This window comes from Sardina pilchardus, chromosome 11 (genome assembly GCF_963854185.1).
Source record: "Sardina pilchardus chromosome 11, fSarPil1.1, whole genome shotgun sequence".
Taxonomy (NCBI): domain Eukaryota; kingdom Metazoa; phylum Chordata; class Actinopteri; order Clupeiformes; family Clupeidae; genus Sardina; species Sardina pilchardus.
In genome coordinates, this window is record NC_085004.1 from 2,796,050 (window position 1) to 2,820,692 (window position 24,643).

Genomic DNA, 24,643 nt, shown 5'->3' on the forward strand with positions numbered 1-24,643 from the left:
TTTTTTGTACCTTAAAATAATGTTTCCATTATTTTCCAAATCATTTCAGAGGTTCATCAACTCACTTCTGCATTCGCTTCGCTCCCCTCTATTAGCTATAACCTCACTATGTAGGTTTATCAGATTGGATAGTGGATTTCTAGTGCGATGGAATGAGACATAAACTACAAAAAAGACTTGCATTGATGTTGTAATACATCATACGTTCATAAAATCATGCAACATACTCTACCTTGTCTGTGGACGTTGTTATTGGCAAAACCAGTGCTGGATAAACAAATACCGTGCATGTGACCGAGGAAAAGTGTGCTTGGTTAAAAATGCCCATGTTTACAGTTAAAACAATAATTTAAAGGTTCTGACTTACTTGCTTGGTTATCTTGCCCCCAAGCACAGTATGGAGGATGGTATGATGGGAGCGTACCTACGTTCCCCAGGTCCTATGTTCCCCGGGTCCTATGTTCCCCAGGTTCCCCGGGTCCTATGTTCCCCACTTTGTATGGGACCAGGGGAACATAGGATCCTTTTTTTCTTACATTTTAAAAAGGGTCCTATGTTCCCCGCTTTTCCCAAAAAGGGTCCAGTATGTATTGCAACCGGGGAACATAGGGCCCTTTTGGGAAAAAACGGGGAACATACTGTAGGACCCGGGGAACATAGGGATGACCCCGGTATGATAGGCAAACAATTCCAAGACACACTGTTGGAGAGTAACAGAAAAAGGTATCATCTTGGGGTCACCAAGCCCCCCCCCCCCCAAAAAAAAAAATCTTCAAAAGTGACCTCAGTGTGAATAGATTATAGAGGGCATGCCAGGTAAAAGCCTTTCCTGTAATTTAATTACAAATGTAAATGACAGGAGTTACTGAATGAAATGAAAATTGCACTCTTTGGCAAGAAACATTTTAGCTGGTTTTGGTGTACATAGAAGAATGTCTTTACTGAAAAGTATCCCATATCTAATAAGAATTATGGTGGAGGGGCTCTGACATTGTGGGGCTTTTTTTGTATTCCCAAAGGTCATGGGGATGCCATCTTAAGATGCTTTGTATCATGAAACCCAAGCAAAACCTGATATTTTCAATGAAAATCTCTGCCAAAACACTAAAGGTGGGTCATGACTGGATCATTCGCCAGTTCAAGGAAGAAAAACAAATGACCGGATCAAAACAAAATTGGTTTACCTAACACAAAATCAAGCGTCTGCCATTGCCATTTCAGTCCCCTAATATAAACTATATAGAAAAACAGTGGGGTGAGTCAAAGGGGAGAATGCCCAAGTGTGAACCTAGAAATCTGGACGATCTGTGGAGATTTTGTAAAGAGGAATGGTCTCAAATCCCTTGCTTAGTATTCTCCAACTTTATCGGATGCTATAGGAGAATATTATGGGCTGTTTAATTGGCAAAGGGTGGCTTAACAAGGTATTAGCAGGGAGGGATGCCAATAATTTTGACCAATGTGTTTTTTTTTTAAGTTTATATTGTTTTGGGCTTTTATGCCTTTAATTGTCAGACAGGACAGTGTAGAGAGACAGGAAGCGAGTGGGAGAGAGAGTAGGGGTGGGATCCGGAAAGGACCGCGGGGCGGGAATCAAACCCGGGTCGCCGGCGTGCAGTGCAGTGATTTTCCTTTTTCTCAGAATAAAATTGCCTCGCTTCAAGGTTGGAGTTTCCTCCCATCATTTTTATTGTGGGATTGCAATAAATCTTTTTTTAACTGTTTTCAGTCATCTTTACCAGGGTGCCAATAATTCTGGAGGATAAGGTATATTTTACTACACAGACACAGACATATGAAATATTAAAAATGGACAGCAAATACAAAAAATCTTATCTGAAACTATGCATCATATCAAGGAGAGCTGGGATTCACCTGTGTGTGCCTCTGTTAATGGTATAGTTTGCAATGTGAGCAAACATCGAAAGTCAACAGCCAATGGCAACATGTTGATTGGCTAAACTAAAGCATTGTATCAGGCCATTGTTTTGAGAGCTCACGCAGAAGTATAGCTAGGTAGCCTACTGTAGATGAGAGTGAAGAACAATTGAATTTCACAAATAATATATTGGATCAGACAGACACTTAGGTTGCATTACAGTTCACTTTCCTTCTCTAACTTCCTTCCCTGGAATGAAATGGGAGATGTTTCAGTTTCCTTAATGGAAGGTGTCAATTCAATGGAAAAGGAAAGTTGACAGATAGCTACATAAAAGTCATTGCTTAAAAGACCATGAACCATTGCAGTGTAGCTCGGTAAGCTGCATGCTCCGTTTTGGATAGGCCTATACAGATAATTAGGCTACTGAATTGAGAAATTCTCCGTCAATAGTGTAAGTATTCACTGCTTAGTGGCTTTGCAGTAACCTCCTATATTCTCTATTTAGTATTCTCAACACAAAAAAACATACCTCCTGCTGCAACATCTCACACAACTCATAAAAGACCATCAGTGAAACAGTTTAGTTTACCAATATTGGGTTGTACGGCTGACCTAGCCTCTCCTCGCTATCCATGGTGCTGAATGTCGTTGCAGATTGAAACAACGTACGCTAACGTAGGTTGATTGAAATAACGTCACTTTGTTTACGGAGTAATGGAAATGCAGCCTGCTTGTAGTAATTCTGGTAAGAAAACCGCAAGAGCAATTGAAAAGCTGGCACGCGTAGTTCACGCTCTGTTAACAACAAGACGAACACCGACACGTGCTCGAGGTGATTCACACCACATGGGTGAGCATGCAGTAGTCACGTCACTCGCCTGCCTTCTCATTCGCTCCTGTATTCAGACAGAAACTATTCCAATAGGCTAGCCAAGTCTCTCAACCGGACTCGAGACAATTCTATGACAAAGCAGAAAAAACTAAACGAAAATAAACTGAACATAACAGTACAGAATCTTTCAAACTCAAAAGTTTAGTCTACAACGTGGCGGTTAGCCTACTTGCATGTTTATAATGCAAGCACGCTGACCTGTATTTGAACCCCTACCAATTGTCAACAGCGTTGACGACATAGGGGAGCGCACCTTTTTCTAATCATGAGTGCTAATTTTAAATGGCTGAACAGGGCATAAGTAGACCTCAGTTAGCTGGAAGCGGTTATGCTTGAAAAAATTCTGTTTGACAACTCTACCATGGCATTTTCTCTGGTAAGTGGTGCACACACTATAACGAAGAGATAAAAGTTTCACATCGCTATGTTTCAAGAGAAACTAAATAACGTTACTGCCCATACATTTCAGAGGGGTTTAAAAGCTGAGGTGAAATGCCAATTTAGTTTGACAAGCCCAGTAGCGCTTTAGTCTATTTCACTTTCCTAACATGACTTCAGTTACTCAGAAAGAAAAGGCTACTGTTCACCTGAATGTAATGTTCAGCTATTTCGGATGCTTCAGAAGGTTACCAATAATACACTAATCTCATGTTTCTGGTGAAATTATGTTCTTTCACTTACAGAGAGACGAACCTAGTATCCATAACAGATGGGAGTCTGAGGCCCCTGCCTTAGCTTCATGCAGTAATGCCAATATTTTCCGCAGAATGAATAGCATGTTGGGCAACTCTTTGGACCTCACGGGCGTGTGCAACACTCCCGGTGGCAAGGGAAGACGAGACCCTTTGTTTGGTATGCTATGCTAAATTGTTTGTGTCGGAACAGACCTGTTAACATGGTTGTATAGAAGTGTCACCAGCTGTGAAAATTGACTATGTACATGCTGTTGTCACGGATTTAATTTGACCTCCTTTTGTAAGCCGCCTTTGTTGTACACCAAGAATAGCTGATTCATGCTGCACCACTGCAGGCCTCTAGCAATGCAGCACATGAGGGCTGTCCAGAAACTTGCCAGAAGCTTGGCAAGGTTGAATCAGCCTGCATTTCCTTAGCTTATTGTCTATTTCTTGGTAATTTTTACTCTATTTTACACACTGGTTTATATTTTCAGGTTGTCACGCATGTTAAATGTCCTTAAAACATATTGGTTATGAAGGATCATATTCTCTTACATTATTTACATTTCCTTCGTTATTTAATACCCAGTAGCATGTGACTTGTCAGAGTAATACTAAGAGTAGTAGATTGTAGTGGTCACCAGTGTTCCCTCATGTGACTTGAGTCAGTGGTACATGGTAAACAATGCTGCATTAGTGAGGCTGTAGTTAATAGGGCAGTGTCATGCAGCCAGATGCAAAGCCACTGTGATGGGCTCTCACTCTCTCTCTGCCCGCCCCTCCTCTGCTCAAGCTGAAGTTGCTGAATCGTGGCTGTGGCGGTTGGACGCGCTCCAGCTCGGGAGTGCAGTGAGGGGGCTGGAAGTGTGATTCGCACAGCCCGGCTTCTGATCAGTCAGCTGCTGCTGTCTGAGCTGGCGTTATTGGAGAGCAGGCGGAGGCTGGCCTGGTGTAGGGCTGTGTCTGCCTTTTGGTCAGCCCCCCTACTTGCTGTTATGGCTATCGTTAATCCGTCTCTCTCTCCCTTTCTAGCTCCTTTCTTCCTGCACTTATTTCCCTTTTGTCACCCTTTTTCTGACTCTCTCACTCTCTCTCTCTCTCTCTCTCTCTCTGTCCTGTCTGTCTGTCTGTCTCTCGCTCGCTCGTCCAGAGCACAGGAAAGTGCTGGAGCTGTGCCTGCCGAGACAGACGTTCCGCTTGTTTTGTCAGCCGGAGAATTTGACAGGAATTTTCATTGGTGTCGCACACAGTTGCCAGCGGAGGCGAGCGGAGAGGCGGGGAGGGGAGGGGAGGGGCAGTGGGGTGATGTCATTAGCAGGAGGGTGTGAGTGCATCAGCACCTGGGTCACATGCTGGGTGGGTCTGAGACGCAGAGAGAGAGATGCGTGGCAGAGGCAGCCGCCGCACTCGCCGCTGGCTCAGGTTTGGCTCGGCTGACTCTCCGGCAGCGCTCAAGTGGGGAGGAGAGTACGCTGTGACGGTTATTTTTATCAGGAGGATTTAGTGAGGCAGCCAGCTTGCTCCCTCCCTCTCCCCATCTCTCTCTCATGGCCCACAGCTGATGCGGGGCTCCTTAACTCTTGTATCCACATTCTCCTCTTCCTCCTCCTCTTCCTCCTCCCTTTCCTCTGCAGACCGGCAGGACTCGGACTTCTCTGCTGCGGCGAGCAGGATGCTTTTCCCCAACGCCACACAGGAACCCCCGCGGGGGCTGCCCGACATCAATGACCTGGGCCTGGGCCTGCAGTCTCTCAGCCTGTCTGGGTGGGACCGCCCATGGAGCAACCAGGAGAGCGAGCCGGTGCCTCAAGCAAACTCCTCCTCCAGTGAGTACAGTCCTCGGTCTCAATATTGCAACTTGTGTACAATTGTTTGGGTTTTTTTTCAGATTGTATTGGGTGAGGCAGCTATGTGGGTGTGTCTTCTCATGTGGTAGAATGTTCTACATGTTTCTAGAGTGTTCTGACCCATTGTTTTTGTTCTGTGACTGTGAAGTTGGTAGACGTATTCTGGCTGTGTACTGATATTGCCATGTCAGGAGACCAGTATGATGTAACACAAAGCATTGTCCTTGTAAGACTTCTGTTGATATTGTTGCATACAATGTATCCCTTGTTTTGTTGGTTACTCAAAGCTCATGATGGTTCATGATTTAAAAGGATGTTGGGGACATTTTGTTTAGCACTAGACTGCCTTACCTTTCAAAAGGGATATGGAATGATTCTAAATGCAGTCTCTTTTCTCACTAATGCACATTAGATTAGCTCTCACATTTCAGACTTCACTTTAGTCATTCTGAGGAAAATCCATTAATCATTTCAATTCTAATGTCAGTCAGGTCAATCTGGCTGCATTGCCAATACTTTCCATGACTGGAGGGTGTAATATTTTGACTGACCGTGACGGTAACCAATGACAAGCAGCTTGTTTGGTGTTTGAAACCTGTGCTGCATAGTTCACAGCTGATATCACCAGTAGCATGTGCAATCCCTTTGATGAAGGCCTCATGCCTCTTATTTTGGTTACGTGTTAAGTAAACGGCACACGAATTCCATCCGCCATTTAGTTTTTATACAACTGAAGCCAGTTTAATTGAGGAGACCACACCTTGGTGTCCTCATTTTGTCAATACGTGATCCTCTTTAGTGTTGGGGATGCTCGGAAGTCCCCTTGGCCAGCTCCGCAACAAACCCATGGGCTTCCCCACTGAGGCCATGACTGGTGCAGACTTCCTGGATAAGTTTCCCGGGATGGCCCGCATGAACCCTCGGCTGGACTCCCGCTCCTACCTGGACTCTCGTTCCAGCAGCCCGGTGGACTCCGAGACCAGTGGGTTCAGCTCCAGCTCGGACCACCTCTCCGACTTGCTGGTGGGTCTATTGTTGTTTATTCACTCGGTTAAAGGGACACTTCACCGATTAGCATTAAGCTTTGTCGCTTTAGAAAATCAGTCATGTTTTTGAATGGTTGTGCATCACTCCCTCAGTTTGCCTTGAGATGGGAGAAATACAGATTTTAAGGAAACCCATGAATAGGACTTCCTGCTTTCAATGATGTAAAATGATGATTTTTACATCATTGAAAGCAGGAAGTATGACATTGAAATCCGTATTTCTCCTTTCAAGGCAAACTGAGGGAATGATTCATGACCATTCAAAAACATTACTGGTTTTCTAAAGATACAAAGTTTAATGCTAATCGGTGAAGTGTCCCTTTACACCTTTCAATTGTCATTGGGATCACAACGATTCAATCAGTGGTTTCCCCACTTTTCTTGGATTTCTGGTAGTGTGTGTTTTTTGAGATGAATGTTGTGTGTTTTATGAGTTTATGAGATGACGACGAGTTGGCAGTCATCTGTGTTCTCATTTGGCAGTCATCCCTGAGGATATCCCCTCCACTGAACTTTGTGATGTCCAATATGCAAAAAGATCATCTGAAGCTGGCGCTGGGTCAGCGTCTGGACCACGACAACTCTCCACTCACCCCACCACCCAGCGCCACCCCAGCTAATGCCCTCGCCAAGCGCTGGCCTGGGGCATCAGTGTGGCCCAGCATGGACCTCATGGATGCTGCGGATGAGACCTTTAGTATTGAAAGGGAGGCCAGGCTCCACAGACAAGCTGCTGGTATGTTTATGGTCCTACATGTTTATTTCAATCAAAATGACAGTCATTTGTTGACTGTTCTTGAATTTCCCCTTGGGGATCAATATCTATCTCTATCTATCTGTAATTTTTTTTATTATTAAAGCCCGAATCTTGTTTTAAGTAATGATTAGCATTTTTTGTGTGTATATAGGGCTCTGCGTGCTTCAAAATTGTTCATTATTTGTGCTCACTTGTTTCCACACAGCTGTGAATGAGGCCACTTTTACTTGGAGTGGACAACTGCCACCCAGAAACTACAAGAACCCCATGTATTCCTGCAAAGTCTTTCTGGGAGGTGTTCCTTGGGACATCACCGAGGGTTTGTTCGCGTTGCAATCCAAAGTCCATCCATGCAATGGCATGGTGGGGTAGTGTTTAGTATCGCTGTCCAGTGATTGGTTGGCTTGGGTTTGATTTTTGAATGATGGGAGTCCCTGCCACTTTGGATAGTGTCTTTATCCTGCTCTATTTTGAAAGGGTGTGAAGACATCTAAACGAATGCAAATATACTTTTTGGCCTAAATACAGATTGTCAGTTCAGTGACTTGCAGTGCCTTGTTGCTATTTAAAATGGTGCATAGTGTTGGACTGAGCATGGAGGGCAGGCACATCTGTATAAGCATAGCGGTCTCAGTGTCCAGGCTTTGTCTAATTGGGCAGTGGGATAGTTGGTAGATGTTGAAGCAGGTTTTGCAAGGTTTTCTGTATTCGTTTTGGGTGGCAGCAATACATTGCTTACCCTTCAGGGCTTCAGGGCTAACATTCAGTTATTAGGCGTTCACCCAGCTCCCTTTCTCCTTTGCCTAGATGTCTGTCCTTTGTACCCATCAGATACATGTTTGCCTATTTTTATTCATGCTTGGCAAATTTCGTTCATGCTTAAATATCTGGATTTCCATGGATTTCACAGCGTTTGTGTTCGAGCCGCCTTTAGGGTTAGTTTATTTAAATTGGAAATTATTCTCTTCTAACCGCATTTTTCAAAATGAGAACTGATATCTTCCTGAATGGTACTCTTTAGTTGAAGCCTCAGGGAGATGCAGAAAATGTCTTATTTTAGTGTATTGAATGAATTTTTTTTTTGTACCGATTGTAGGCTAAGCTAGCTTCGAAGGCACAGCTACCCCTTCGCATATTTAGTGTTTAAAATGGCAGAATTGATGCAGCTGCTGTGAGGTTGGTAGTGTTAACATTTGGTATTGTTGGTCTTCACTGTCCCCAGTAGTAGCCTTCTATGCCTCATGTTTTGTTTTGTACTGTGTTTTGTAACAGGCAACTTCTCACCGTTTGAAAGCAGTTTGGGTGGTTTTAATGACATGTTTTGCCTTCTCATTCCAGCTGGACTGAACAACACATTCAGCAGCTTTGGCCCTCTGACTGTGGAGTGGCCTGGTAAGGATGGCAAGCATCCGCGCTGCCCTCCTAAAGGTAATATGCCAAAAGGTAATGCAGCGGTAGGGTATTTTGATTCCTCTCCAAAGCACCTTGGTGGAGGTGGTGGGGATCTTGAAGGGGCTAGGTGGTGTGGCACAACTCTGGTAGGTTCTAAAACACAAACCCACTGCCAGAATGGCTTTGATCTCATTTCAAAATGTATCTTTTATCGAAACCTCCACACCTACAGTAAATTAACACTTTACAGAATGCTGGTTGGCTTGCTTTTTGTTGTCCCAAGTTGTTCACTGACTGATTATGCTACAAATAAATAAAAAATGGAAGCTGAGGACTGCAGTAGGAGGATTGTTTTGTGAATTTTAATGAGCCAACTAACTGAATCAGCAGATCTGCCTTACAAACATCAAACAAACGGTGCATTGCTATAGCTAGGTTTCCAACAGTTGTGTCTTTGTGATGTGTCTAGCAAAACTTTTGTAAACTAGTTAGCTTCAAAAGTGTGTCCAACTCTAATGATTTCATGTTTTTACACGAAAGTCTTAAAAAATAATGTACCGGTAGAATGATTCCTACGATGAAGAACAGCAGTCACAGACTAATATGATGAATGATGCTAATGAAGTACAAACCTGCACATTCTGTCTCCGTGGTTATTAAGGGCCCTAGTATTGAGACTATTGGGTTCTAGTGAGCTACATTGCCTACTTATGTCACTGGCCATCTTGATTTTGAATAGTTTTGTCTGTTGCAGTGTAAAGGTAGACTTTCCAATTATATTGCAACTCTCCCAAAAGATTGCTTAAGTTCTTAGCTTTAATTGCTTTTAAGCTAGATCTCCTGACTTTAGTGTAGAGTTTAGAAAGTTGATTTGCTGCAGAGATATGTTGTAGATGCTAACAGTTGTGTCTGTGTAGGGTATGTGTACCTGGTGTTCGAGTCCGAGAGGTCCGTGCGTAGCCTGCTGCAAGCGTGCACCCAGGATCTCCTCCACCCTGATGACCTTAGTGAATATTACTTCAAGATGTCCAGCCGAAGGATGCGCAGCAAGGATGTTAGTATGAGGCCAGATTTTACAAGAAGCCCTGTCATGTTATGTGTACTTATATAGAACGATTTATTTCTTTGCGTTGCTTAGTCATTAATGAAAATAGAAATAGATATAAAAATAGAAATGGAGTATCCACGCACATCCTACGTCAATTTAGCCCGGGTGCAGGATCTTATAGAGTGATCATACAAAAAGAGAAAAAGTATCCGCACACCAGTTTTTAGCTCCCAGTGAGAATTTATTTTTGCTTGGTCATTAATGAGCATATCATTTAAGTGTTATTGTATACATTTAGCAGGTTGCCGTGATTGTTTTGGCAGACTGGCATCAGATGCAAACTCTATTCTGGTCTACTTTAAAGGAACACACTAACATTTTGGGGAAATTGGCTTATTTGCTGACTCCCATAGATGGATAAGATGACTTGCACCCTTTCCATCTCTGTGCGTGCACAGTCTGATGCAGCCACTAGCCACGTTTACATGGACAGTTTTTTTTTTTTTTTGTCATTCCGATTGAACATTTTGAGCAGTCTGTTTACATGGGATGCATTCTATTCCGATCAGGTGTTTTCAAGAGGAATAGCTGTTATTGGCTACTTTTCATTGGGAAGATATAGCAGTCAATCCGAATGACCGTGTACATGTGTGTTAATTCGGAATAGGAACGGACTACACCACCTCTTCCATTCCCATTAAGATTCTGATCGGATCAGGAATTTTCATTCCGATTGAGGTGTTATGACAATTTTTATTCTGATTGAGCTGTTACTCCATTTCTAATGGGAATAGAAGTGTCCATGTAAACAGAGCTACTGTTAGCTTAGCTAGCATCGTTCATTGAGGTGGTCAGAACTAACTAGCCTATAGCTCCTAAAAGTGCCATGAACTCCAGCATTTTCCCATTTACACGTTGTGACTTACTTACACATGGTACACAGTTGCAACATGTACAAATACCAATGTTCAAGGACACTGATTTTCTCTAAGCATAGACATACTTGTAATTAGGGGTGTAACGGTACACATCATGGTTCTGTATGTACCTCTGTTGTTTTAAGTCATGGTTTGGTTAATTTTTGGTACAGTAAGCCTGTAGATGCTGTTAACCATTCACCAAAAATATTTTTGTTCAATGGGAATAGCATTTTGAAAGGATGTCCAATGTTTGACGTTAAGTGTCAATGGTTAACTGGCTACTTATTTTTGTGGGGGAACTTGAATTTGAAACATGGTCTGCAAGCAAAAGGCCTACTGTTAAAGACTGCATTTGGTACATTAGGTCTGTACCAATATGCACTCAAATGTCCTGTACCTAAACGGTTTCAATACGTGTACCTTTACATCCCTACTTGGAATTATATTCTCATTTAGCTGCAGCACTGCTACTTGGGATTTGCAGAAGTAAAACCGATGTTTTTAGGTGCTACATGCAAATCACTCCACCCAAGTAGCAGTGCTTTTTTTGAGGTAGATGGTAACTGTTTTCCCCCTGTAAGAGGTCTCCAAGCTCAACATGTTACTCTGTTTACAAATGATAAATGAGTACATTAATTGGACCTTTCAGAATAGAATCCCACAGTTGATGTAGCCATGTGACTAATGATAATGGACAGTAAAGATTAGTTCCTGGATTCCCAGGTTTGCATATTGTGGATGTTTCTAGAATGGTTGCTTCTGAACTGGCTGCATTTAAGAGGAAAGTTCTTATTTTGAGCAAGTGGTGCCACTTGCCTTCCCCAGTTTTCCGCTTACTACTTGGACTGGGAAATGTAGTGACCATTGGGAACATTTCACTAAATACTGAAGCATTGGATTTACCACATATTTGACCAGTGTTTAACTGGTAGATCACCATGTCCTTTACACTCCCATCAAACCATTGTCATAGGCTATTTGTATTTTGAGTCCATCTTAATACTGAGTTCTCTTGCTGATCAGGTGCAGGTAATTCCGTGGGTGATCTCTGACAGCAACTATGTGCGGTGCCCTTCCCAACGCCTGGACCCCAGCAAGACTGTTTTTGTGGGTGCTCTACATGGCATGCTTAATGCTGAAGCTCTAGCCAGTATCATGAATGACCTGTTTGGAGGAGTCATGTATGCTGGGATCGACACTGACAAGCACAAATACCCAATTGGTAATCAAGTTGTTTCTTTCAGGCTCAATAGAATGGAGCATTTGGTCTGTTGAGGGTAGTTGGAAGTAATAGTTATGATTTTTGATTTGTTTTGAATTCCTTTTCCCTGTAGGATCTGGTCGTGTCACCTTCAATAACCAGCGTAGCTACTTGAAGGCAGTTAGTGCTGCGTTTGTGGAGATTAAAACCCCAAAGTTCACCAAGAAGGTAAATTCTGCTTAGCGGGGTTCTTTTTAGTAGATCCTCAGATGTTTGTATTTTATTATTTCCAAACATTTGCCCATCTTTTACTTTAAACCATTCAGGTTCAAATTGACCCATATTTGGAGGACTCCATGTGCCAACTCTGCAATCGTCAAACTGGGCCTTTCTTCTGCAGAGACCAGGTATGTCTGAAATATCCTTATGTATAGATCAATTGAATGCAAGACATGGCGCAGGACTGTGAGAACCACCTCTGATTTAAAACCTTTGACTTCATCTTGGTAACCTCTTAAGAATATATGACACACTTGTGGATTTGTTTCCAAATGTTGTCCTCTCCCTCAGAACTGCTTCAAGTACTTCTGTCGCTCCTGTTGGCACTGGCAACACTCGATGGACATCCTGAGCAACCACCGCCCACTGATGCGCAACCAAAAGAGCCGTGACTCCAGCTAAGCGTGGCAGCAGAGTGCTACTGGCTCGAGTCCACCGCGCCGCGCCCCTGGAGCAGAGCACGAGTGCTGGCGCCTCCCCACGGGAACCGCACTCCCACTGGATTGGGTTTATGGGGATCCAACACTGTAGAAGGTTCACTATTGCACTTGCTACTTTTTTTGTGGAATTATTATTTTTTTTGCTTGTTCACAATGGCACTATGCACAGTGTTTGGAATTTTTAAAAAAGTTTCTACTTGTGAAAGTTAGAGCTTGTCTCCTTCAACAGTGAAGTGATTGGTTGAGGAGGCCCTCAGGTCCTATTCATGGGAGTTGGAGACTATTCAGGCCATGGTTCAGAATATTTTTTTTGAATGCATTTTCTTTTTCTTTTTTTTTTTACTTGTCATTTAGTTGCATTTTTTCTTTTGGTGAATTGATCATTCAAATCTCATTGCCTTTCACTCTGGCAGATGCCATACAGTGCCTTTAGATTTTTTTTCCCTCAGCTAGTTGGCTGTTTGTTTTCCCCTGTGCAGCCGACTAGCGTTTTTTACTTTGAAACGCAAATACGTAATTGATGCCCAACTGTCATTTTCCGGACATTTTTACGCAGTTTTTTACTAATTTTTACACAGGTTTTAAGTCATGACATGGAAATTTTGAACAGAAACCTACCTGGCAGCATTTTAATTTTCCCCCTTTGGTTTTCTTCCACCCCATACAATGCAAAATGAGCATCTTTTTGTTTTTTTGTCCTTTTTTTTCAGCTTATCTGCTCGTTAGGATTAATTCAGTGGTTTCGCAATGTACTGCTATTAAATCTCACCTTAACAGTTTTGCGATGTTTTACAAAGCCTAGCATCGCTTCAACTGAGTTTTAGTCATTTTCGAATCAATTTCAATTTACAAGTCTGATACTGAGATGGCCATTGACCTTTTGAATGCACATAGTTTTATTGTTGCACTTTTTAATTTGCACTTTGGAGAAAGGGGTGACTGGTTTTTAAACACGTTTGTTATGTACATCAGCAGGTATAGTCATGGGCCATGACCCCAGGCATGAACAGCTGCTTGTTGAATGTAGAACGTAGTACTTCGCCGGAATGTATGAGGAGCCAGAGCAGACCAAAATGCAGCATTTCCCTAAACGCCCCCTCCCATGGTCCTCTTTGGGATGTGTATTTGTGATCCAACTGTGCCAAAGATGGTGTCATTTTTCCGATAATGTCACCCCCTTCCCCCATCCCATCCCCCTCCATTACCCCATGCTGAGCTTGTGGGCCAGCCCGGCTGCTTTTTAGATTTGACAGTCTACCTCATTGTGGTCTGCAATGTTTGCTGCCTTTACTTACAAATGTGAAGTATACTGTTCTGATTGGGCACAATAAAGGTGTTGAAGCATTAATCTTTTCACTTGTGATTACTAACACAGATCATTGTTATTTCAGTAACAACACATGTGAATTGTTTTACTCTCTAGGATCCAACTGAATGCAAAACTGCCAGTTTCCAATTCATTTAGTGTAAAAAGGCTGGCTAAATGTACAGTGACATTTTTAATTGTTAAATTGTAGTATATTTGTTCTATGATCATGCTTTATTGCTTTATTATAGTAAGAGAGAGACACACACACACAGCTTTCCCATGGGTCATGAAATTCTGTAGTCTATTCCAGACATGGAAAGTCAGAATTTTGTTTTTGGGGTATAGTCATGGAATATCAGGCATTTGTTGTAGCAGTTTAAAATATACTTGACAAAATACATCGATACAAATACTATGCAGAGCTGGTTTATTACTGGTCATTAGCTTTACGGCTAGCTTGAGTGCTAAGCCGTTTATTTAATGCCCATTTATTCATCTCCCCTTCTAAGAAAGTACAATTCTTGAATGCTATGTGGCTGCTCTGATATCATTGGTCAGTATTGTTCCGTTCATTAAATAGTACTGTAAGTCATGGAATTTCAGATTTGACTTGCTGGGAACTGCACACACGCTACCTGAAGCGAGCTCTTCATTGTTAACAAGGGACATGACATCCTTTAACCACAAGGTGGTGCTGTAATCAAGTCGGTGTTTTTACAATTCCCTTAAACGGGTTGGCCTACAAAATCTTGTCTGCTTCTTTGTATTATTGCCGTTCTGGCCTCACCAATTATACAGCCATTTTCATGAAGTACAAGTGAAACTAGAGAAGCACTCGGAGCGCAATCCTCCGCCAAGTGAAATCGTAACCACTTCCTGGATCCAGACAGTGATGCGTATCACTCCCAAAATGTAATCGTTTCTTCCTTGGGTCATTTCAGACCTTCCCTGAAAATTTAATCGAAATCCATCCATAACCTTTTGAGTTATCTTTTGAGTTATCTTGCAAACAGACAAATCCCCATGAAAACATAACCTCCTTGGAAAGCTATTCATCAGATTCTCATTGAATGCTGAGTAAATGAAGTAATAGTGAGCATGTGCCTTTTCAGGTTTTTGTTTTGTCACACCATTTAACACCTCAATCATTAGTCACTATGGAACATATCCTGTCATCTAATGGTCCAAGAGTCACTGCAATATGCCATGGGTGCAAATACTGAGAATATTCACAATGGGATGACTCAAAGAATGACCCAATGAATTCAAACCCCAGTGTTTACATAGATGCATTGGAACTTCCTGGTAATTAACATCCATAGGTGCTTCTCAACATGCCTCCTCGATCCTCGATGCTCGATCGTCGAGGGGCGTTCCCACTGATCTATAACTAACACTGGATAGACTATCCCTTTGTTTTCGCCCCATTATTCTTTATGTAGATCAGTGAGGATGGAGGCCCGAGGAGCGAGGGAGGACGTATAAAAGCCCAAATGAGAGGCACCCCATGTCTTTGTGAACTTCAAACTATCGAATTATTCAAACTATAGGTGGCAGAGAAGATGGTTCCAGATGTCTCTGAAACTTGACAAAAATGTTTCACTTTTGACAAATTATTGTAGACTCACATGCTTTCCTGATTCTAGTTGGGGCATTATTTGAAGTTCATTTCATATTTGCACACTTAAAGGAATAATCCTTATATCCACTTGCCTTATCTGGTTAATCATCCATTTGTTTGTCCCATCTTATTCCATCTTTTCTATAAGGCACCTGTAATTCATGCCTATCATAAGAAGGGATTCTTTAGCCCCCCACCCCACCACCCCACCACCCCACCACACACACACACACACACACACACACACACACACACACACACACACATACACATACACATACACACATACACATAACTGTTTCATATGAGATGTTCGGTCTGCTGGAATCAAGTGTAATAATTGTGTGTGTGTCATACATTAACTGTGTCTGTAAATGGCAAATACGAAGCACAAATGATGTCTGGATAACTGGTAATTGTGAGTGTGTCAAAGCATTTCCTTCATCTCTGTAGACTCTGACAGATATGTTTGTAAAAAAAAAAACAATACCTTCCCATTTTCTGCAGACCATATTCATGATGCACCTTCCATTAGATCTCCAGCAGGGGGAGCTAGTAGCCTGTAGCTGTTTGTACGGAAATGCAAATGATTATGTATATGCTTGTGCACTGTATGTGGAAGTTACTTATTCTCCCAAGATGTGCAAGGGTGAGAAATGAGTGTGTCCTCTCGTGTCGGGCGCAAAGTATAATGCATACATGTAAGGACATGCTGATCAGACCAGGTGGTTTAGTATATTAGTATGTAGACTCTTTGGTCTCTGCATTTATCTCAATTTGTGAATTAGTTACACACACACACAGCACACAGTGAACACACAGTGAGGTGAAGCGATGAGCTGCCTGCTACAGCGGCGCTTAGGGAGCAGTGAGGGGTTAGGTGCCTTGCTCAAGGGCACTTCAGCCGTGGATGTGGGCATGGGAGAGCAGTGCTCAACCACTACCCCCGCCCACATTTTTTCCACTGGTTGGGATCAAACCGGCAACCCTTCGGTTACAAGCCCGAAGCCCTAACCAGTAGGCCACGGCTGCCATTTCATTGCAAATTCATGTTTGTCTGGTGCTCTTGGATAGCAGGCTGGTGCAGTAGAATGTGGAATGGTTAAGTCTTGCGTGTTCAGTGGGTATGAGTAAGCTATTGGTCTGCTTTATACAGATTGTCTACCGTCAGCATCATAAGGGCTGCCCGCTCACAGTAGGTGACAGCCATAACATTCTAATTCTAGTTTCTCCATGCAAATGAACGATGCGTCATAGCCTACAGAAGTTGGTCTGAAGTGGGTTAGGAAAATGATGCAGTCAGTCCAGTGCGCTGATGAGAGAGATCTCAGATGCAGTCAGTCCAGTGCACTGATGAGAGAGATCTCAGATGCAGTCAGTCCAGTGCGCTGATGAGAGAAATCTCAGGCCCTCTGCCCGGGTTCCCATAACTGATTTATAGCTCTTTAAATCTGTTTGTCAGACAGGGGTCACACCAAAAGAGGCCCTTTTGCTCAGCCGCTGGAGCACTTCACACTGGCCCTTTTGAACCGGGGGAAAACGTTTCAGTTACAATGGGCTGACTCTGGTCTTCCCATAACTACGTAGTGCTGCTTAGTGCTGGGCCTGATTATTCCCAGGGTCTGCCTTGGCATCTTTTTAGGGTGATCTGAGGAGGAGCGAGTCATTGTGGCAGCAGCACAATGAATTGACAGTTTTAGTATCCTCGCGGAAGATGCTTTGTCTGTCTTTTGCGCCATGCACAGAAATAGAACACAATCTCCCTCGTTTCTTCTGAAGTCTAGTCTGCTAAGTAATCAGTATATGCTCTGGTCTTTTGTTCTGTATCATTAATGGTAATGGTATGTCTAATGCCTCATTCAATAGAAGGTTGTCAATATGTTATGGAATGAAGAGATAGAGATAGAGAGAGAGAGAGAGAGAGAGAGAGAGAGGGATAGAGAGAGAGAGAGGGATAGAGAGAGAGAGAGAGAGAGAGAGAGAGAGAGAGAGGGAGAGAGAGAAGGATGGGGGGAGGCAAAGATGTGGCCACGCATTCTGATGATAGCCTCAGCATGCCAAGCAGTTGTCATGGAGACACAACACTGCCTCCTTGGCCTAGCTGCACCCTGGTAATACCCTGTCTGTCTGTGAGTATGTGTGTTCATGGATGTATGTAGGCCTGCATATGACAAACGGAAATATTAGCTGTGTTCAGCGTTCATGGTGTTTCATTTTCAGGCTTTTTAGGTTATTGTAGACTATATAAGCACAGTGTGTGTGTGTGTGTGTGTGTGTGTGTGTGTGGGGGGGGGGGGGGTCTCCTGAAGTGCTTACAGAAGGCAGTGCATCCATCTCCTCCCTTGCTTCACAGGCAGACAGAGAATGACAGAGCAAGTGTGAGGGGTAGGAAGGAAGTGAATGAAAGGGTGATGCCGGAGGGGGGGCTCAGAGCCGAGAGCGAGAGGAAATCCTGGCTTCAACACAGAGCTGGTTGGCCCCAAGCTCTCTTCCTGCCTCAGCTGTGCTGTTTTTTCTGTGGTTTGTCACATTCTCCTGGGGAGAGAGACAGAAAGAGAGAGAGAGAGAGAGAGAGAGAGAGAGAGAGAGAGAGAGAGAGAGAGAGAGAAAGAGAGAGACCTGCAAGTTCAAGGCCAGCTGGTCACATCCTCCTGCCACCACCGAGAAACGTGACCATTGCGAATGCATCGGGTGCAAAGACCTGTAAGAAGAAGGAATTTGACTGAAGTGAGTGAGCTGGACACTGGATCTCTCAGGGAAAATGAAACCCAATCTGACTGAACTTCCTTCATTCAAACATAGTAGCGGAAAGCACAATTCTTTCCCAGTGAATCACCCTTTACCCAAAACATCAGACTTGAAAACTTCACATTAAACTCAGTGCAGTCCAAACACACAGAGCAATGTGAAAACATACTAGTCTATTCAGACATAATACAAACATAGTGTATCTAAACTAAAGTTGGACACTTGAAAGAGCCTCAGGAAGTAGCGCTGTAGATGTTAACAGATCTCACTATAAAAAGAGTAGACTGCCTCATGAAAGACTGAGATACTTTAGCATCCTTCAAATATTATGTGAAAAACTAAACAAGAAAAAAGGCTTGTATTAATTACTTTTGTTTGTCACTTCAATGATGACATCATTGTGTCAGTATTTGTGTTGCTGAATTCCCCTACCCAAAGTTAATCATGGTGAGCTCTCCTTTCCATGACAAAGTCGTTTCTGTTGTCTGAGAGTATTGCAATTGGAGCCGTGGCTTTCCCCCGATAATAAGTGTAAGGTCTTGAGACTTCAAAGGCGAGGAGAAGAGAGGAAACTCTCTGCACATGGCAGAGGACATCGACAGCCTGCGGGTACAAGAAGTTGTAAACAGATCGCCCCTCTGCTAAACATTTTATGTTTAAGAACGGTAATTTCACAGAAATGAAAACAGAGACATACAGATGGATGGAGCAAAGGACCCTTAAAGAATGAGAAAGCCACAAGTTTGTTTTCTGGCTCTTTGAAAGAATGTCGTGAAATATGGACACTTAATCAAGGACATATTTTGTCCCTTCCTTGGCCATGTTGGAGAGTCTGTAGGCTCTTTTGTACTGTTTTTAGAAATTTGATGCAATTTCATGTGGTATGAAAGGAATACTTCTGTATTGTCTTTGTGTTTTCATTTACTGCCATCATTAAGACTTGAGTAGTCTGTAGTGGGCTGAGGAGTATTTCAGCAATTTCACTGCAGAACAAAACTGGGAAATAACATACAGCATACAGACAAGCTAAAACTGAAACCAAAACCACAGGAACACTTGCAAGCTCATCACTTTCTTCAGATAGTCAACTTTTGAGCCACTTTATAATATTGTTCTGTTCCAAGTTCCACGTAGCCTGGATTTTGACTGAATTACTTTACTCTCCCAATTAGGATGAATGGGCCACATACTGTAGTAGCACTACATCTGTCCTGAGTGTCTGAGTGTGACTGCCTGATGGTGAGGTGATGGATTTGTTCAGATAATGCAATAACAGACAGGCTTCAGGCACAGTCTGACACCCAGCCAGCACTTTGTGCCAAGTCAATATGACCTGAAATATCTTGAACCCATTTAATAGGTACTGTATAAGTAAAATATACAGTTAAAAAATGTACCAAATAGATAACAACGTCTTCAGTAATTTTTGTCAAGTCATCATGTCATGCATTTCATAACAAGCACAATTTGCAGCTGCGTGTTTCAATAACTCTGTCTCCAAAGAAAGTTGGGGTAATGCAGCACTTTGTAACCAAAACCCATCACTATTGCTCTGAAGATTGCTGAAAATAATCAGCAGTCAGCAAGAACTATTTTCAATCATATCCAGATTAAGGTCATGGAAAATAGGCAATTACAAGGGTGCAGTTCTGTGTTACTTAAATCTCTCATAGTACCCGGTCACAGAATCTATCATGTTTTTAGGCTATTCTTGTAAAGTACATACTGTACAACCCCTTGTAATTCCCTGCATAGAATTTGTGAGAAGCACATTTTGTCATGCTCTCCATATGCCATATTTCAGTAGAATGCACCTTATACCTCCACAATGATTTCATAATTCAGTGAGCACCTGCTTCAGATGTTCCTGGAGACACATTTGCCCTTTTCGCCCCTAACAGCTATTCAAACTCTATGGCTCCCTCTTTATTTTGCTGCAGAATCTATGGCAGAGTTCTTTGAATATTAATGACACCATATTTGGGCTCAAGCAGTGCTGTAAAACTTTCCCAACATGCTGACAACCTCTCCAAATCATAATAAGGCTCTTCCTGGCAGAGACTTGCGATGTCTTTCACCGAGAGACATCCTCCCCAGGGTTGCAGAGCAGGGTGGCGAAGCTCCACTCCAACCCCTCTCTAATCTTTAACCCGTCGCTGCCAAGGCATGTCAGCCATTCATCTGTGAAATGCTGATCCTCCTCACCTTCTCCGTCTGATTTCCTCACGCCGCCGTCTCTCCTCTGCAGATGGGTTGATCCAGATCAGGGTGACGCCGCTGGAAGTCGTCTGTTGCCTTGCTGAACTCTCTGTGGCCTCTAACGTGAGAGGCCTCCCATTAATGAGTGCCTGTGCTTGAAACAAGCCTTCAGCACTATACTCTCTCCGTTTCACACACACACACACACACACACACACACACACACGCACACAAACACGCGCACACGCACACAGACACATTCACTGAGATAGAGAGAACTAGAACAGATAAACTCACTTATCTTTGGCATTGTTGGCATCTTCCACTCCCTGGTAAGTGAGGCATATGTTGATCAAGGTTTTACTGCAAGGTTTCAGTTGGAGATAAGATATTTAAACTCTTAATGAATGCTTTAATTAGAACCAAGACTGTAGCCATGGAGTCAACGTTGTAAGGGGTGTGTGTGTGTGTGGGGGGGGGGGGGGGGGGGGTAATTATGATTACAGCCTTCATTAAAATAGTTAAAACAGCCTTGATTAAAATAGAACCTACGTTTCAGTCATGTATTTTTCAACTCTCCAATGGGCAGCTGAGAAGAGATTCTGAGGATGAGGGATTGTGCAGACTACAGATAAGTCAATAAAAATACAGTTAGCATTTAACCAGTGTAAAAGCATAGTAAAGGGTTGTATGCACAGAATAAAATCTAGACAGATATAATAATATTAGATTAATACTCTGAAAAATGTGAGCGGTTCAGCCTGTGCAAAATTGAAGAGTTCAGCAGGGTCAGGGGAAGAAGCTCCTCCAGAGGTGCCTGCTGGATGGGAGGAGAGTAACGTCCATGGTGAGGGTTGGATGCATTGTGACCTGCCCAGGCAATGTTTAAGGTTATAATGATCTCAATGCTGGGCAATTGGGTGCTAAGGATAAGTCACCCTCTGCTGGAGTGCTTTGCGGTCTGTATCCTGCTTTACAGTCTCTAGTATCCTGGGACATACACATGCTTTCACAAGGCTGTATCCTGCTTTACAGTCTCTAGTATTCTGGGACATACACATGCTTTCACAAGGCTGCACTAACGGGCAGACAGGACTTCAGATGTGCAGAGATGAGGGCGAGTGGAACTGGGCAGAAGTCATCCAGAGCCAGCATGACGGGGTGGCCTTGAAGTCTGTAGGGACAATTAGACCTGCGGCAGGGACTGAGATGTCTGTGACGACTCAGGCCAGTTGCCCTGCACTGATTCACAGGTATTCCACCAGGCCAGCTGCATTTCATACATTCAGCCTGTCCACACACATCAGAGGTGGAGAGGGAAAGAGGCAGTTCAGCAGGTGGATGACCTCCTTAGGTCTTTGGTATTATTTGCCCTCAACGGTGCCTTCCAGGCAGCGCTGCCTTCCAGGCACTCCTCCCCTCAGTTTAGGGGTAGGATGAGGGTTGAGGGGGTTAGGGTTAGGAATAGGGTAAAGGCTGTGCTGCCTGGAAGGTGCCGTTGGGGGTAAAAAACACCATTGAGCGACTGACCTCCTTATCTCCCTGGTCCAAGACCGTGCAGATGCGGTTGAGCTCACCAGAGAGGGAGGCAGAGCTGGTTGGGAGCACAACGCTGTACAGTAGATGAGTTGAGCTGTGATGTGTGGACAGTAGGCCTTGCCACAGGGAGGTGCTCCTCAGTCCTCTGTGCGGTGTGAGTGTTTAGCCTGGGAGATTCTTCCTCACTCTGAGTCTGACCCTGGCTGAACTGTAAGCCTCCTGTTCTCCAACCCCGAAGGCTGCATCTCTGTGCATCCAGTATGTCTGATAGAGTTGGGTATGTCGGTTACACCTTGTCCTAACCGAACGCGATGCGAGCGAACATTAGCGATAAAATCCATTTAATTCCATTGTTTTCAATTGGAGTGTCCAGACTGAAGCGACGCGACTAGCGCAACGTTTTTAGGAGAACTTTAGTCGGACGCCCCGTTTCTATTTTCTTTTTGTCGCTCGCATTGCTCTACTATTCTGAATGAGAAATATGGAATCCCGTGACACAACACAATGGCATATTTAACGGATTCAGTGTAGACAGACAATATTGACGGTTGCTCGCTTGGATCCGGTTAGGACACGGTGTTAGAGGGCTACACTTAAATGTTTGGCTTTTGATGGTGTTATATGTTCAGGGGTTGTCTGTTTACCAGACATTCTAAAACTGTTCAGTACATCTCTGTGTTTACCTCATTATAACCTCGTAAGACCTTTGGCAGTTGCGTGCCAAGTGTGTGACAAGTGAAGATGGAGAAGAATGCAGAGGTTAAATTCCAGACTCAAAAGAAAATGTGTGAGAAATGAATTTCCATGGTCCAAGCTACATTTGATATGGGCTGACTGTGCGTCTGTTCTCTCTTGTGACGTGACCAATCAGTGGGTATTTATTTAGACTTTGCAGTCTTCATTCAATCCTCCAGGTTCACAACAGATCTGCTCAGAGGATTTCAGGACAAGGGGCTCCGTCATCGTCTCTCACGAGGAACAATATGCTATAGGTGAAGAGCTCACTATTCACACAGACTAATTGGGATAGAGCCAGGTTAAGGACAGTGAGACAGAGAGAGAGAGAGAGAGAGAGAGAGAGAGAGAGAGAGAGAAAGAAAGAGAGAGAGAGAGATTGCTCAATGCATCTCATTTTGTAGTTCACTGAACAAGAGGAAGGTCACGGACCATCAACCCTTCCCAAGGCGGGCTCATTACCACGCCACTCCATTGTGCTCAGATGGAGAAGGGAAAAGCAGTGTTCACTCTCTCTCTCTGTGCTCTTTTCGCAGCCTTCTTTATCACCACTTTCAAGCACCTCAGAAAGTGTGCAAGTCTCCTCACCAACTCCCATATTCGCTCTTTGTTCTTCATGTTTTCCCCTCCTGTGCTCCTTTGTTTAGATTATTGCCATGTTGTGTGTCTTTCTTCTCTGCCTTTTCTCCAGCTATATAAGCCCACCCTCTTTTCATGTGTGTATTATATTCTTTCTATGCTCTTTCATCAGATCCAAGATGCTCTTTTGATTTCAAGCTGCAGAGATTTATGTAGGCCATGCTGCAGTAGTCTGCCCAAAAAGGTGTTGGTTTTCCCCTGACGCAAGAGCAACAGACCTCCCTAATTGGCTTTGGAGGCAGTATCTTCTCATGCTCATGCCTGAAACGGAAATGAATTGGATTCTTCTTGGCTGGATCTGGCTGAATACTCCTCAATGGGAGCTGAAGGGTAAATACTGTAATTGAATAATGGGGTTTATGGTCAACCATTCCCATCTGTTTGTCCTCCTAAAGCTGTCACTCAGACTTCATGTCAAATCATGGATCATGGTAACAACCAAAATATTACGGACCTTCACCACTGAAGCTCTCAACCCCATTATATACGCATTCACATCTTCACCTTGTCCACTTTTCCACTGTTGTAGCCATTTCCTACCAGGGAGACCTTTCTATCACTAACCTGCTGTAGAGTGTGGACACTACAACTCGAATGCCCTCTGTGATAACGGAATCTGATTTGAATCTGAACCGCATCTCCAAAAAGCAGGATGAGAAAAACATACGATTATATTCTCATACCACTGTGTGATGTCAGTGACATATTAATAACTATGCTTGTATTATGTATGATCCTTCAGAAAAAAAGCTATGGATTATTTAACAGGGCAAGTTGTTGTCTGAAAACAGGCAAATGTGTCAGCTGTGCATGTGGTGGTGAACTGGGGGTGGGACGTGTGTGTGTGTGTGTGTAGTGTGTGTGTGTGTGTGTGTGTGTGTGTGTGTGTGTAGTGTGTGTGTGTGTGTGTGTGTGTGTGTGTGTGTGTGTGTGTGTGTGTGTGTGTAGTGTGTGTGTGTGTGTGTGTGTGTGTGTGTGTGTAGTATGTGTGTGTGTAGTGTGTGTGTGTAGTGTGTGTGTGTTTGGTGTTTGTAGAGGGCAGGAGCACTGACACCTCTTATCCCCTTAATCTGCCCCAGTGGGACCTTGGCTGTAGGAATTGGCAGGGGAGGGGGCCTGAGAAGGGGAGTGCTGTCTCTCTCAAGTCCACCTCCAGGACTGAGGGGGGATGGGAGGTGCCAGAGATGCCAGCCAGTCTTATCAAAGGGAGCAGAGATGCTCTACGGTGACATGGGAGGAAAGGGAAGAAAGGGAATGGCATGAAGAAGGAGAAGAAGAAGGGAAAAAGAGACGTTGAAGTGTTCAATAATTCAGGATGAAATGAAAGTGAAAGATTAATGAGCTCTGCTCCGGCGCTCAGCTCCTCCCCCTTGTAACCTGTCCAACTCAGAAGGTGTGGTGTGGTGGAGGGGAGGCTCCCGCGCGCGTCCCCCCCCCTGCCCCCCCCCCTGCCCTGAGCCCCCTGATGCCTG

At 43.7% G+C, this 24,643-nt stretch overlaps 1 protein-coding gene across 1 annotated transcript; it reads left to right on the forward strand.

Annotated features, from left to right (window-relative positions):
• The first annotated feature begins 3,050 nt into the window (after window positions 1-3,050).
• cpeb1b (cytoplasmic polyadenylation element binding protein 1b) lies at window positions 3,051-13,729 on the forward strand. Its single transcript, XM_062549785.1, has 12 exons — window positions 3,051-3,150; window positions 3,458-3,626; window positions 5,086-5,277; window positions 6,098-6,321; window positions 6,828-7,080; window positions 7,307-7,420; window positions 8,440-8,544; window positions 9,411-9,547; window positions 11,485-11,683; window positions 11,796-11,890; window positions 11,989-12,069; window positions 12,233-13,729. Exons 1-12 carry the CDS (start codon window positions 3,103-3,105, stop codon window positions 12,341-12,343), a joined length of 1,728 nt encoding a protein of 575 aa, XP_062405769.1. The 5' UTR covers window positions 3,051-3,102; the 3' UTR covers window positions 12,344-13,729.
• Window positions 13,730-24,643: the final 10,914 nt, after the last annotated feature.